Source organism: Myotis yumanensis, unplaced genomic scaffold (genome assembly GCF_028538775.1).
Source record: "Myotis yumanensis isolate MYYU_CA2020_CCGP unplaced genomic scaffold, mMyoYum1.0.hap1 SCAF_9, whole genome shotgun sequence".
Taxonomy (NCBI): domain Eukaryota; kingdom Metazoa; phylum Chordata; class Mammalia; order Chiroptera; family Vespertilionidae; genus Myotis; species Myotis yumanensis.
This window is the reverse complement of record NW_027223760.1, coordinates 24,002,939-24,019,320: the sequence shown is the minus strand read 5'-3', so window position 1 is coordinate 24,019,320 and position 16,382 is coordinate 24,002,939. Positions and strand designations below refer to the sequence as shown.

At 43.4% G+C, this 16,382-nt stretch overlaps 1 protein-coding gene across 1 annotated transcript; it reads left to right on the top strand.

Annotated features, from left to right (window-relative positions):
• The first annotated feature begins 881 nt into the window (after nt 1–881).
• On the top strand, nt 882–16,243 carry TSGA13 (testis specific 13). The gene is made up of 8 exons (XM_070425048.1): nt 882–904; nt 1,419–1,523; nt 2,583–2,658; nt 7,116–7,187; nt 8,113–8,316; nt 14,075–14,211; nt 14,779–14,906; nt 16,074–16,243. Exons 1-8 carry the CDS (start codon nt 882–884, stop codon nt 16,241–16,243), a joined length of 915 nt encoding a protein of 304 aa, XP_070281149.1.
• Nucleotides 16,244–16,382: the final 139 nt, after the last annotated feature.

Below are 16,382 nucleotides of genomic sequence, written 5' to 3'. Positions count from 1 at the left end.
AAACGTGAACTGGAAAAACTAAATGTGAGTAAAGGGTGAAAAGCTCATTAGCCTATTTCCCTCGAAGTTTCACAGTTTAGCTCAGTCTAGTCATAAACTTTAGCCAATCATTTTTAGGGTTTCTGTCTAGATGATCAAACTAGATATAACCCCAGATAATCACCTTTGACACTATCAACACTAACATAGATCTTTCCTCCAAACCCATAGACTTTCTAGGAGCTTCAGTTGATAGTTCTACTTAATTGTCAAGGCCCCCAAATTTGATCCCATCCTACCTAAAACAAGAAAAACAAGTAATTTCCCAGTTAGGCTACTTCACAAACCATCCTGCAAGGCCCAGCTCAATCTCCATATCCTTTCAGAAACATCTTCCCCCTAGGCACCCTCTCTTTTCTCTAAATGGTGGGTTCTAAATCCTCAACTCTTTCCTTCCATTTGTAATTATCAAAATGTGGCAACTCCCTGGACAAACATGGTTGTATTGAAAGGGGATGTCTGCTCCTCCAACTCTCCCCCATTACTGACACATGAATTAATTTTATTTCAGGTCTTTATGTAGATAAATCTCACCAACATCATAGAATTGGAATGTCACCTTGACAGCATTTGGTTAACTCTCTCCACTTTTATAGCTGGGGAAGTTGAAGCCCCGAGAGATTTTTCATTCCTGTTTCAGATTTAACCATCACTTCCTCCTCCCATCAGTCTTCTCTTGTTTCCCATACAGGATCAAGAATGGGGCTGGCACACAGTGTGTGCTAAGGAAACAGTGTTTGTGTTGAATTGAACCCCTACAGAACGTGGACCATTCAGAGGCACAGAGTTTGGCGTCTGGGTGATTAATTACTTTGGGTTGGCCCATTCAGCAGTGAACAGCAATGAACCAAAGAAGACTTACCAAGTGTGTGGTCTTGTTTGCCCAACTAAGTTATAAATACCATCTTATAGGAACTTATTTTGTAGCTGATAGCACTGCGAACAGTTCTAGCCACACAGTAAACCTTCATTAAAAATGCTTCAATTGACTGACTGTCCTCAAATAGGAAAACCAGATCTTGGTCTGGGTTTCATGCAGCAACTGGAGTAGCTTTGCCAAAAGAAAAGCACCAGGCTGTCCCAGATAGACACGGCTGGGCCAAGGAAGCATTTTTCATGCAGCTCTATGCCTTAAATTGTCCTTGAAGAAAAGTATCTGGAATTCAGTGCTACCTTTTAGACACCAAAGATTTATTTTTAAAGTGGTACAATAAAAATTGTAATATATTATTAGGTAACTTAGGGAAATAGGACACATCAAAAGGGCACAAACTTTAAGATATTAAGTGTGGATGAATGTATTTTGGTCCGACCACAAGGTATCATCTGCTCTCCTTAAGACTATTTTTTTAAAATATATGTATTTTTCTTGATTTCAGAGAAGAAGGGAGAAGGAGAGAGAAAGAGAGAAGCATCGATAAGAAGGAATCATTGTTTGGCAGTTTCCCGCACACCCCACGCCTGGGATGCAGCCTGAAACCCAGGTATGTGCCCTGATCTGGAACCAAACCATGACTTCCTGGTTCATGGATCACGCTCAGCCATTGAGCCACATTGGCTTGAGGTGGAAGGAAGCCATCCTGAATGGGATTGATCCTGGATTTGGGTTTATTTGTACCATGCTATAGTCAGTTGACCCACCAACAACATAGCTTGACTATTTCTACTTTTCTTATTTGGCCCTTACTCTACTACCTTCATTTTTAAAGGAGAGAGGTCTAGTTGAAGTAGTTGTAGGATCCTACTTAATTTGAACTAGATAACCCCCCAAATGGAACTGTCTCCAAGAAGGGAACCATCTACTTATTTTGGTTATTAACCCAATCTTACTGCTGAGCATCTTTTACTATGTTCAGGAAGTAATGGGTTTAATAGGAATCAGTCAAGGAATAAAGGCGGGTGGTATCTGTGTACGTGAAAGAGCAGAGTATGAGAATGTTTACTATTGATTATTATTTTTACTACCCCACTCCTAGGAAGAGAAACTTAGATATGGTTAGGAACATAAGGGAGCCCATAATCTAAGCTTGATCATTAAAAATTGGAAATTTATTTGTGAAGTTCCACTAACTAGATTCCTTCTTATGGAATCATTGGCTAATCATTGGTGCAGGCAGAACCATTTCCATGGAGAGAGGCAAGTAGGCCTTCAAAATTGAAGTAGGTCATCTTCAAGGGTATGCTGAGGGTCCAGCCACCTAAAAGAAGTTCCTTAACCAGTCTACTAGAGCACTTCCTTTAGTGATCTAAAACTCCTATTTTAGAAGAAATTAACTCATCAGATGTCTCCAAGAGGTCCCACCTGCTTAACTCTTCAATCTGAGATTCTGTTTCTTCTCCTCCAACCCATCCACCCCACCCCCACCTCCTCCCTTTGGGACACAAGCTGGATAATGAATCCTATTCTTTACTATCCATAGGTTTTTCAGTTAGTGATCACCTAAATTGGGCTCTTCTAAGTCAGGCTCCCAACTTTGTTAAGGAGATTGAAAACATGCAGAGACCAGGCCTCTGAGCAACTGGATGTTCTGCTTCTTTTTCAGCTCCTCATATGAAAAATCAAAGGCTCCAGGAACTAATGCAGTTAAATCTGAGAAAGGAAATGCGGATGGTGATGAGGTAAGGAAGAGAATTCGCAAATGTTCATTTGTAATCTTTCTTTAGAGTAGCTTAGAATATTTTATAAGCTGTGTCTTACAAAATTCCTGTTGAAAAGCAAAAAAAAAAAAGGGTCAAGAGTCATATAGCAAGGTTAATTGATCCAATTTTATGCGAGGTAAACAGAGACATAGAAAAGAGAAGAGATAGGACACAACAGCAATAAATCAGGGCACCAAACCAGGGATCTTAGGGCGTGAGTGTTAAACCCCAATTTACCTAGAATTCATGGCCACTTCCTTTTTTTTTAAATACAGTGGGGCCTTGACTTACAAGCTCCCGACTAACGAGTTTTTTGAGATACCAGCTGTCTCTCCGCAGATTTTTTGCATTGAGTTGATAGAGTAATTTGAGTTAATGAACTCCTTAACGAGCTCGGTCTCAGAACGAATTAAACTCGTAAGTCAAGGCGCCACTGTATATACACTGAGTGGCCAGATTATTATGACCACCTGACGTTTGTAGGCAAACTAGCTATAATTTCACGTTGAAGTTGCTAGAGGGCCAGACCATTATAAATAGGAAAGCAGGTTGTTTACCACGACAGTAGAAGTGATTTTTTTTCCTGAAGATATGAGTAAACACTGCGATTTAACAGCCTTTGAACGTGGGAGATAAACACACACATACATACACACACACACACACACACACACACATACACTGAGTGGCCAGATTATTATGACCACCTGACGTTTGTAGGCAAATTAGCCATACACTGCATCGTATGGAAGCCAAAGGCCTGTTCAAACACCTTTGTTGTCTGCAGTTACCAAGATAAAACGTCTCCAATTCGCATCGGAACTCAAGGATTGGACAGTTGAGCATTGGAAAAAAGTCATGTGGTCCGATGAATCACGTTTCCAGTTGCATCATGCAGATGGCTGAGTGAGAATTTGGGGAAACAGCATGAAAGCATGCACCCCACATGCATGAGTACAACCCTTCAAGCTGGTGGGGGCAGTGTTATGGTTTGGGGCATGTTTTCCTGGCATGATTTGGGTCCTTTAATTCATGTGGAACAAGGTCTGAATAGCACAACATACCTAAGTATCGTTGCTGATCAGGTTCATCCTATCATGTTGATGGCATATCCCAATGGAGATGGCTTCTTCCAACAAGACAATGTGCCATGCCACGGTGCTCGTATTGTGCAGGAGTGGTTTCAAGAACATGAGGGAGACTTTACCTTGCTTAGGTGGCCCCCACAATCACCAGATCTCAATCCAACTGAGCATTTGTGGGACGAAGTTAAAAGAGCCATCAGGCAGCTGGTTCCACAACCATCAAATCTCACAGAACTGGACAGTGCTATTCATCAGGCATGGTGTCAGATTCCTTGCATCACCTTTCAACATCTCATGGAGTCAATGCCAAGAAGAATCGCCACAGTATTGAAGGCAAAAGGGGGCCCAACGAAGTACTGATGGGGTGGTCATAATAATCTGGCCACTCAGTGTGTGTGTGTGTGTGTGTGTATATATATATATATATATCCCATGTTCAAAGGCTGTTAAATCGCATTGTTCACCCATATCTTCAGGAAAAAAATCACTTCTACTGTTGTGGTAAACAACCTGCTTCCCTATTTATACTGGTCTGGCCCTCTAGCAACTTCAGTGCGAAATTATAGCTAATTTGCCTACAAACGTCAGGTGGTCATAATAATCTGGCCACTCAGTATGTATGTGTGTGTGTGTGTATATATATATATTTTATTGATTTCAGAGAAGAAAGGAGAGGGAGAGATAGAAACATCAATGATGAGAGGGAATCATTGACTGACTGCCCTCTGCATCTCCTACAATGGGGATCGAGTCTGCAACCCAGGCATGTGCCCTGACCAGAAATTGAACCATGACCTCCTGGTTCATAGGTTGGTGCTCAACCACTGAGCCATGCTGGCTGGGTACATGACCACCTCTTGCAGCAAAAGTTTGGTTGCATCCCCAGGTTTATTCTATTTAAGTGATTTTTTCAGGGCAACTTTATTTTATTGGCCAGAGATACTGTTATTCAACATAAAACTAAAACATATTCCAATTTGGACACGCTTGTGGGTTTTGTGAACTGGAGACTAATTTGGAACAGAGATGCACTATCTCAGAAAAATTCAGGAGTGAAAACATATTTTTAAAAATTTATTTATTTGAGAGAAAGAGAGAGAGAAAGGGAGAGAGAGAGAGAGAGAGAGAGAGAGACTTCAATTTGTTGTCCCAGTTATTAATTCATTCATTGGTTGATTGTTGTATATACCCTGACTGGGGATTGAACCCACGACTTTGGTGTATCCAGACAATGCTTTAACCAACTGAGATACTCAGCCAGGGCTAAACCATCTTGCCCAGAGACCTTCCCCACTATAATTCATTTTCCCCCCCATTTATTTATTTATTTATTTAGAGAGGGAGTGGAAGGGAGGGAGAGAGGGAGGAGGAGAGAGAGAAAAACATCGATGTGAAAGAGACATTGGTTGGTTGCCTGCAGCCCAGGTATGTGCCCTTGACTGGGAATCAAGCCCATGTCCCTTCAGAGCGTGGGTTGATGCTCTAAACCAGGGGTCCTCAAACTTTTTAAACAGGGGGCCAGTTCACTGTCCCTCAGACCGTTGGAGGGCCGGACTATAGTTTAAAAAAAAAACTATGAACAAATTCCTATGCACACTGCACATATCTTATTTTGAAGTAAAAAAACAAAACGGGAACAAATACAATATTTGTATTTGCATGTGGCCCACGGGCCGTAGTTTGAGGACCCCTGCTAAACACTGAGCAACATCAGCCAGGACTATAACTCATTTTTTAAAAAAACCTTTACATCTTCCCCCGAAAACAAGCCTTTACATCTTCTCCCGAAATACATTTTTCTGAGACTTCTATTTGATTCTAAGTATGTATTTTATATAGCATATCTGTGAAGCAGGTTTTTCACAATATGCTTTTGTTTCGAACCAAGGGACTTCAGTTTTCCAAAAGGTAATAAATTAAATTATTGCATCTTTGTATTTGTCCCATGTTTCACCCCACCCTCCCAAAGCGATGTGTGGAGTGACTCTGCGAGAACTCCGCCCTGTCCTTCCCAACTCCCTGCAATTGCCAGCTCCTGACATTTTCTTTCTGGCGCATAGTAATGGCCTGTCCTCATCCCACATCGGCCCCATTCTTACTACTTTCCTCTTCTCTGTTCACCTGATTGCTTTATTCGCCCTTTCAAGTGCGTGTTCCCTTTCTTCTGTACCCCATCTTACCACATCACCTTCTTGGGGACGTGGCAATCTTTAGGGCCCAAATACAGGATTATGTTCTCTCCCTCTTGTTCTGATTTCTGATTTTGCTAAGCCTGAAGGAGGGAACTCAGCTTTTTTCGCTTTGGATTCTCATCCTGTTGATTTACTCATCCTTAGGTAACTTAAGGCTCAGCTTGAGGCTGGGCAACCACCAGGCAGGACACGCAATCTGCCCATCACCAGCACTACCACCAGCCGAAAAATACTAAGTGGTAGACAGAAGTCTTACCGAACGTTCAGTTATTTTTGGTAACATTTTGGGAAGAATTACATGCCACAGAAACATTCAGAAATGCAAAATGTTTCTCCCTTCCTCTGTGAGCCTGTCGGCTCCCAGCTCAGTTGGCAGCAATCCCCAGGGCTCCTTTCATTCACAACCTGTAAGCCAGCGGTTCTCAACCTGTGGGTCGAGACCCCTTTGGGGGTCGAACGACCCTTTCACAGGGGTCGCCTAAGACCATCGGAAAACATATATAATCGGAAAACACATATTGTTTTTGTGATTAATCACTATGTTTTAATTATGTTCAATTTGTAACAATGAAAATACAGCCTGCATATCAGATATTTACATTACGATTCATAACAGTAGCAAAATTACAGTTATGAAGTAGCAACGAAAATAATTTTATGGTTGGGGGTCACCACAACATGAGGAACTGTATTAAAGGGTCGCGGCATTAGGAAGGTTGAGAACCACGGCCTTAAGCTATCGCCCTTTTGTGACTTCCTTTTCTCCTTAAAGAGGTGGAAAGCAAGTTACATGTTGATTTTCACCTGATTTCACTCCCATAGAAATGAAAAGGCAGAAGAAGGAGGTGTGATCCCGTGGAGTGACTGGTCCCGGTCTTCCCTTTAATGCTGCCTTTGTCGACTTCACCTCCTAACAGCTTGACCTGCCATTTCATAAATCTGGTCCCCATGTCCATGGACAAGCTTCCCGGTCAGGCTGTCTCAGAACGCAGCTCTCCACGCTGTGGCTCTCATTCCAGAAACCCAGGGTGCAAACCACGAAGCACAGTGTTCCCTTTCGTTCATCTGAAGCAGCGGCCACATTTTAGTGAGAGTCAGGAATGGAATATTGTTTAGGATCCTGCCACTAGAAACCACTAATTTCGATTACTGTCTCTAGGTTTCCTATGCAACCGGGCAATCAAAATTTGTTCCAGAGAACCTTAAGTATTACACAGTCCATCCACAATTGGTAGGTGGAAAAGCTTTCCCCTGTGCCTATCCCCTCTTCCCTCCCCCGCCCCCCCCGCCCACCCCCGAGATCCCTAAGAGCAAGTCTCAGCAGTGGGGTGCAAGCTGGAGACAGAATATCCATAGGCCTTTAAGTGCTGCCACCTCTGTGACTGCACAGGCTGTGGGGTCAGGGAGGCAGAGCTGCCCTGGGACACTGGCTAGAGCAGTGCAGAGAAAGGCCACGGCGAGGGAGGGGGAAGGTACTGGGAAGAAGGTGGTCCCTGTAGCTGAAATAGACTTTTTAAGTTATTAATAATCAGAAGGTGTTTCATTCTTTCCTTCTCCCTTCCTCCCTGTCCCCCTGTTGATGGAAAAGCAAATTTAGTGGAACTGCCTCTGCCCCCACCCACATCTTAAGTGACATGCTGTCTTTTGTGACTGCTTTTCCTTTTAAAACGTTGTGCTTATTATGCACGGTAATGCGGTTGCGCCCGTGGGAAAACGTTAGTGAGTGAGAACGTTGGTGTTGCCCCCAGCCTCCAAACGCCTCGACAAGGAGATTTGGTCCCTGGTTTCTAGCCTCTGCCTCTCAGAGAGCTAGAGAAGACCAGCGAGATCTAACGGAGAAACCTCTCTGCCCCACTGTATTGAACAGATTCTGTTACACCTTTTCAGAAGAATTGAGTCGTCTTTCTTGACTGTGGAAAGCTTTTCATGTCATTTCCCCAGCCCCTCGGGCAATGTGTGGGGAATACTCTGAGGGCAGAAAGGGCCAGTGAGCGCCAGACGTTTTCTGATAAACTTATTTCAGAGCAGATTTGTCCAGCCCCTGTCCAGCCTCTGTCCCTACCCCACAGAGGCAGAAGATTAGCCAATGGATTTATTAACCTTCTCTTGATCTAATCCCTTTGTCTCTCTGGAAACCTTTCTGTCTGTCTGCTCAGAGCCGGTACTATGAGCCTTTGAAGCCCACCACACTGCAGAAATTTGTGACTCGAAACAGGAAAATGTTAAGCTTCATGCTCAAAGTCACAGAGTATGATCAAGATAAGACCATACTTATAATGACCAACAACCCACTTCCCTCAATAGAGCAACAAGGAAAGGACACCGAACCACATTACTTTTCCAAGGAGGTACTGCTCAAGGTAATGGCACCTGCAGAAGTTTCCTGGCACCCTAAGTAAGGGCCCTGGAGAATGAGGCATTAGCTTGAAGAAGGAAGCTAACGTCACATGGTATTCAGGAGCCAACCTCTTCCCTCTATTTCTTTGTCATGTGCTTCACCAAACAGAATCTGTAGCGCCTGGAAATACTGAGAGAAAGATCTGGACTAGTTTGGGTCATGAAACTTCATTGCCCAGAGAAAGGAGAATCTTAATTTGAGATTGTTTCTCCTTAGCCAAAGATATTTAGTTTGTCGTTCACAAAGTGTAAATTAGCCATTGGCTTTCAAGTTGAATATAAAATAGCAAAGGATAAACTGAACAGTGAAGACTAAGGAACAGGAATGAATACCTAAATGGGAAAGGAGCCAAGGGTTATACTTTCTACCTGTTGCTTGTGGGTGTCAGGAGAAGGGAAGAGGAACAGAGCAGGGAATTCACTATCACAGTATCCAGACATTTGGGACTCTCTTATATACCAAAAAAGTTCAAATCCAATCTGGTAACCAATCAGTGAACATACACTAATCTAAGAACTAAAATATAAAGATGATTACTGTATAGGGCAGTTTCTATTTTGAAGGAACTTGGAGTCTAACAGGAGAGACAGATCAGTAAATGAGTAATTATAATATACCAAGATATATGAATCATAAGAGAATATACAAGCTACAGAACTCACAGTAGTTCTGTTGAGAGAAAAGGAGTAATCAGAGAGGCTTTACAGAAGAGATGACCCCTGACAAAGAACAGGAGAATACTCCAATCAGAGGGAAGGGCAAAGCCATGGAGACATGAGCAAGCGAGGCACATTTAGGGAGTTGTAAGAGAGTAAATGGCAGAAGATAAAAGGATATAATCAAATATCCTTTTTTTTTGAGGTTGGGAGAAAGAGACAAAAATCAGAAAAATTAGTTATGATGTTACTACAATCACCAAGGTAAGAGATGCTGAGGAATTGAACTAAATCAACAGCAGAAGAAGTGAAGAAAATCAGTTTAAGGAATCAGGATCTAAAAAAGATCATGATAGCCCTGGCTAGGTAGCTCAGTTGGTTAGAGTGTCCCGATATACCAAGGTTGTGGGTTCGGTCCCATGTCAGGGCACATACAAGAAGCAACCAATGAATGCATAAATAAGTGTAACAACAAATCATTGTCTTTCTTTCTCTAAAATAAATTAATAAAAACAAATCTTGATAGTCTTGAGAGAGGGCCTAATAGAACAAGAAGAAATTAAATGAAATAAATGAAAGTACAAACAAAAGAATATAGTTAAATTTGAAGCTGGGGGTGGAATTACCCAAGACAGATTCTTATAATAGAGTGTAGTGAATGTGGAATTAGTATTTCCTTAGTTGCTACATGAATGGCAGTGAGAGATTTCTTTTCAAATAGAAGATAAAATACTAGTATCCAAAGTTATATGCTGACAAAGGAGTTAATTAACTAATATCTTGCCTATGGTGTCTCTTGCTCTTTTTAAAAATTTTATTTATTTGTTTATTTATTTTTAAATTACCAGGAATCAAACCCACCACCTTTGTTGTGGCCCCACCCCATAACAAAGAAACAGAATTTCCGGAGGATTAGGCCCAGAAATCAGGAATTTAAAAAGATTCCCAGGTGATTCTAATGTGCAGCCAAGGTTGAGAACCACTGCCCTAAGAGGTCTTATTTTGTGTAACTAGACTTGGTCCTCTACTCCTAGCTAGGACCAGAAAAGCACACCAGACGCAGGAAATTAAAATTCATAATAGTGACCTGTGGTGGTCACTACCAAAAAAAAAATCAACCAAAAATGAAACCAACCAACTTACCAATAACCCAAATCCCTCAGTTATTCAGATTTTTGTTTGCAGGCATCTGAACTAGAAAAGGAAAATATTGAGGCAGTGGGAATGGAAGCTGAAAGGACACAGAGAAGCCATAAAGAAGATAGTCTAGCCCAGCCAGCATGGCTCAGTGATTGAGTGTTGACCTATGAACCAGGAGATCATAGTTCGATTCCATTCCCAGTCAGGGCACATGCCCAAGTTGTGGGCTGAATCCTCAGTGGGGAACATGCAGGAGGCAACCAGTCAATGATACTCTGTCATCATTGATGTTTCTCTCTCTCTCTCTCACCCTCTCCCTTCCTCTCTGAAATCAATTTAAAAAAATTAAAGCCCTAGCTGGTTTGGCTCAGTGGATAGAGTGCCGGCCTGTGAACTGAAGGGTCCCAGGTTTGATTCTAGTCAAGGGCACATGCCTGGGTTTCAGGCTCGATCCCCAGTAGGGATTGTGCAGGAGGCAGCCAATCAATGATTCTCTTTCATTATTGATGTTTCTATTTCTCTTTTCCTCTCCCTTCCTCTCTGAAATCAATAAAAAAAAAAACATTTTAAACAATTAAGAAATAAAGAAGATAGTATAGAGACAATAAGAATAGAAAAGGGGCAGGTTGAAATCATAGGGGAATATAAATGAACTAGAGGCCTGGTGCACAAAATATGTGCATGGGAAGGGTCCCTAGTCCTGGTCATAGATCAGGGCTGATTGGGGCCTTCCAGCTGCTGGCTGGGGCCTTCCTTCCCTGGCTGCCAGCTGGGGCCTTCCTTCATTCTGTGCCGACCCCTGGTGGTCAGTGCATGTCATAGCGAGTGATCGAACTCCCGGTCATCCGGTTGAACTCCCAAGGGGACAATTTGCATATTAGACTTATATAATATATATTAGGGGCCCGGTGCACGAAATTCATGCATGGTGGGGGAGGGGGGTTCCTCAGCCTGGCCTGCACCATCTCCAATCCAGGACCCCTCGAGGGATGTCCGACCAGCAGTTGGACATCCCTCTCGCAATCTGGGACTGCTGGCTCCTAACCATTCACCTGCCTGCCTGCCTGATCGCTCCTAACTGCTCTGCCTGCTGGCCTGCTCTCTCCTAACTACTCTTGCCTGCCAGCCTGATTGCCCCTAACTGTTCTCCCCTGCCAGCCTGATCACCCCTAACTGCTTTCCCCTGCCAACCTGATCACCCCTAACTGCTCTCCCTTGCTGGCCTGATCGCCCCTAACTGCTTTTCCCTGCCAGCCTGATTGTACCTAACTACTCTCCCCTGCCTGCCTGATCGCCCCTAACCACCTCTGCCTTGGCCCCACCACCGTGGCTTTGTCCGGAAGGATGTCCGGTCTATCCAGTCTAATTAGCATATTACCCTTTTATTAGAATAGATATGCAGAAGCTATAGATAGAAAAAAGGTATACAGGGTAAGGAGTGAACAGAGAGGAGGAAGCAGGCAGGAAGAAGTAGGAAAGACATTAATAATATGATGTAGAATCAAGATACATCAACTCAATGTAGTGGTGTTACTTAACTAGTGCTATCTGGGATTCAAAATAACTTCTTCATTCTTGTTTTTCTGCTATGAGATCTAACTCTGTTCGGGTTCTGCTCTTTTTGTGGCCAAATTGTTAGCTATGTCTTACTTCCTAGGCACATGTGCTCTTACAATAAAACTCCTATTAGGCGAGGTAACTTGAATGGATGGATGCCTGTTCCTCAAAACTAGAGATGGTATTTGAGAACTAGAGGCCTGGTGCATGAAATTTGTGCATGGATGTGGTCCCTAGACCTGGCCGGCAATCAAAGCACGAGTGTCTGTCGTGGAAGGGCAGGTCCCAGCTAACCTCTGGGCCCTGGACAGCATCTCGGCCCCTGGGTGCTCCCCTCTGCCTGAGTCATCAGGCCCCTGCCTGGCTCTCTCAGTGCCTGGGAGCTAGGTGGCAGCCCCGCCCCCTGCTGCCACTGATCGCTGTCTGTGAGGTGATCAGTGGGGCGATCAGGCCCCTGCCCAGCTCCCTCAGTGCCTGGAAGCCAGGTGGTGGCCCAGCCCCCGCCCCACCACCACTGTTCGCTGTCTGCAGGGCGACTGGCAGGGCGATCAGGCCCTGCTCACACCCACCTTGGCCTGGCGCTGCCTGATCACCTGCTCCACCATCCTGCCACAGTCCCGCTGTCATCAGGGCCCATCAGGGCCCGTAGCACCTCCACTTTTGCCTGCTGCCAGCACCACATTGCCAACACCCTCTATGTTTCTCGCTGCCCCCTGGTGGTCAGCACATGTCATAGCAAGCGATTGAACTCCCCATCGAACACCTGGTAGAGAGGACAATTTGTGTATTAGGCTTTTATTATATAGAATGAGTACAGAATTAAAAGGACATGTTCAGCACCAAGTATTAAAAAAAAGAGGTTTTAAAATTCTGAAAGAAAAAGTTCAATATATATCAGTTAAGTAGTTTGGTCATTCATTCATTTTTTTCATTCATTCAACAAATATTTGTTGAGCACCTACTATGTGCCAAGCACTGTTATGGGTAATAAGGATATATCAGTGACTAAAGTAAAGTTCACCCAAATGAAGTTTAATTCTAGTGAGGTAGACACACAGATCATAAGCAATCATACAGTTAATGTAAACATGTGATAAATGCCAAGACAAAGCAGGATAAAGGAACTGAGCAGAATGGGTGTGAGTGGTGATTTTAGATAGTGTAGTTTAGATAGTAATTTGAATAGTAGGCTCTTAGAAGAGTTGATGACATCTGACACTTTATTGGGGTGATGGGATGTGTCCTGCAATTGTGACATCTCACATATTGTTTTCATTTCAGATTACTGCACATTGGGAAGAATATTAATTGTAACTTTCCCAAATGAGTTATAGTGAGATAAATCAGGAGAATAGGAACCCCAAGCCATGTCATATAAAGAAAATTTCAAAATATTGGCAATGTTGAGCCTAGATGAGACAGAGAGACAGCTTAGGAGAAACTTGATGGATTTTTTCAAATTCTTTAAGAACTCTGTGGAAGAGACACTGCATTTGTTCTATTAGGACTATAAGTTAGAAGTTACAGCTATCAGCTAATCAAAGATGAAATAGGTTGGGTTTTTAAAAAATATACTTTTATTGATTTCAGAGAGGAAGGAAGAGGGGGAGATAGAAACATCAATGATTAGAAAGAATCATTGATTGGCTGTCTCCTGCATGCCCCTACTGGGGATCAAGCCCATAATCCAGGCATGTGCCCTGACCAGGAATCAAACCATGACCTCCTGGTTCCTAGGTTGATGCTCAACCATTGAGCCATAACTGGCAGGCTAGGTTGGTGTTTTAGGTATAGAAAGATTGACCACTTGATAGAGATAGTGTGTAGGTGAAATGAGTGTCAGATAAATTGTTAGACTAGGTGACTTTTACTATCCTTTCTGAAAGTCTTTGACTCTGACCTTTAAGAATGATGACATTATTACATCACAAAACATTGCATTTTGTGGCCTCTTCACTTCAGAGAATAGAATGTGAATGAGGTAGCCATTTCTGAGAAAGGAAGGTAGAGTCCTATGAATTTTTTTTCCCAACTTATTGTCAAATGTTTGATTTACTAAGCAATTCACTAATTGAATCCTTCTCAAAACCGGGTAAATTCTTCCACCACTTTCTTCTAAGGACCAGGGGGCAAGTTCAATCAAGTACTAAGGAAACTGGCAAAGCGTTGAACAAGTCATCTGGCAAGGAAACAGACATGCGTTAGCCCACTGGGAACTGCTTCCTCTTTTTTTGGTTTCTGAGTGCCTGCTTCCTTCTCTCACAGGTTTGGTCAGATCATGTTGGGGGACTGGAACTTAGTCCCAGAACTTTAAGTGCCAAGGTCCTTGGTTGACTCCCTTACTCTCTCTTCTTTCCTCTGCTGCAGGAAAGTTATCAGCACAAACCCACTGAGACCTACGTACCCCCGTTGCCTCAGAAAAAAAGGTTAAGACCTAAGCTGACACCAGTCTTCCCTGTGACGCTGTTGAAGGATGCGAAATCCAAACAAGAACAACTGTTTAGGTGAACTCCTGGCCGCTCTTGTTCTCTTTTTCTTTCCCATCACTTCCTTATTATGTTACCATGTCTTTTCAATATGATTTAATACTTTTTTTGCTTGTTAGGGTATAGAAAGGTACAACAGTATGTTAATAACACCCAATCCCCAGTATCTTTTACACCCTAAGAGAAACTCCTTCAGAGCTAAGGTTTTTCACTAAGAAGGATTTTCAAGAGTGAAGAAAAAAATAGCCAAAGGTCTATGATTTGAGGAAACAGGAAAAAATCTGCCCCCGCCCCCCTCAGCGCATGGTAAGGGCTATAGCATAGGAACACTGTGCTATGAGATTTTATTTGAAACTAGTTCTATGAGCAGCCTATATCCCATTTGGAGAGGAGAGAAGAGATTGAGCTTCCTTAGCAGGTTTACAGGCTAGGTTCTAGAAGCCTCCCTTTCATGAACAATAGTCCCACCCTGTACCAAGGAACACCTGTCGTCACCTGCTCTCCTCCCCTGGAATCTGAGAGCGTAGTGACTGGTTCCACTAACACCCAACCCTGGGATTTACTAAATGAACTTTCTTTGTTAAGGTTTTCCACCAAGAATGATTTCAAGAGTGAAGGGAAGTATTCAACCGTCTGCACTTTGAGGGAGCAGAAAAATATGTTCCCTCAGCTCGCCTTTGCTAAAGTCTATGGAAGAGATAAGAAGGAAGATGGTAAGCACCTCTTTTTCAAAGCAGTGGCCTACAGGATTGAGATGTGGGCAGGAGGGGCAACCCATGGAGATGAGATTTAAGGGCAAATCGCCATCTCTCATGGAGGTTCTGGAGACTATTTTTCCTTGTAGCACAGAAGCTAAGAACTGATAGAGGCTCAAGGGTGCTAGGCTTTGAATTCTGCTTACATCTTCAAATTTCAAGACGCCATAGCACAGTGCTTCCCAAACTGCCTCACCTACCGCTTTAAAAGTTCTGGTATATAAGTTATTTGCCCTATTATTTATTGAATGATTTTTTTTCTTGTCCTAATTAATACCATATCATTAACATGGGTTTGATATACTAATTACATGGGTTTTTTCTCTGACATTTAATCAAATTCATAATAATTAAAATTTTAAATGTTTATGTATCACCTAAAACTACCCAAGAGTATGCATATCATACGTGAGAAAAACTGTTCTAGAAGGGCCAAAGGATAAGTCAGTCTGTCAGTCTGTCAGTCTGAGAGGTCCAGGAGTGTCTTCCTGAATGAGGCAGGACATTGGGGGGGGGGGGGGGGGCGGGATTGGAGGGGATGGGGGGAGGTTGAGATAAGGTTGCATGGAATGGAGGAAGGTATAAGGAGAATGCTCCTTACAAATGATCATTCATTTAAGAACGTTTATGGGACCGCTAGTAAGTGTTAAACACTTAATCAAGCACCAATAATAGCACTCAATGTCTGAGATAGATGGGCCAAGTCATGAAGGGCCTGGGTTATATGAAGGGCTTGGGTTTTCTCCACTAGGCAGCTGGGACCCATTGAAGAATTTCAGAGCACTCAATAATAGACAGTTGAGACTCAAAACCAACACACTTCGGGAAAAGGCTAAGAGGTATAAGAATATACAAGTGACTGTACCTTATAAGAATTACATGAATATCAATGTGGTTGTGGATGGAATCATTTGAGAGGGGCGAGGCTAAACGGGGAAGACCCTAAACGGGGCAGTGCTTTAAACTAGGTTTTGAGGGAGGTAAGGAATGGTAGTCCGTGCTCTTACTAAGAGTAAAGACCACTTGACTCTCCCTCCCAGTGGGTCGATGTCATGCCTCATGTCCAGTGTCCTTCTGGACCCTCGGGAGAGCCACACTCACAAGGTACCCTGTGTTTTGTTGCAGTCTCCAAGAAGTCGGAAAGGGCCATGCGGACCGGGAAGGAGGACTGGGAGCCGCTAACCCTTGCATCGCTCCTGGACATGAAGCCCACCAAAACCGCGCCCGGGCAGAGTGCCTTCCGCAACGGAAGGGTCAAGCAGTGGTTTCTAAACCAGACCTTTGTCATTAAGTAAAAATAAATCCTTCGGGCCGCTCGCCTCGGTCTCCGGGGACCGAGAGGCCAAAGAAGACGCTGTCCAGGGCATGTCAACCCAATAAAACCACATGCTGCCCACTGCGGGCATGGGCTGCCTGGTCGCTGAAAGGTGGGCC

Excerpts from the sequence above, each read along its gene's own strand:
- TSGA13 (XM_070425048.1), top strand. The coding sequence starts at position 882 with ATGAACCAAAGAAGACTTACCAA. Across the intron at positions 1,524-2,582 it reads GGATGCAGCCTGAAACCCAG|CTCCTCATATGAAAAATCAA; the intron begins GTATGTGCCCTG and ends CTTCTTTTTCAG. Across the intron at positions 8,317-14,074 it reads CCAAGGAGGTACTGCTCAAG|GAAAGTTATCAGCACAAACC; the intron begins GTAATGGCACCT and ends CCTCTGCTGCAG.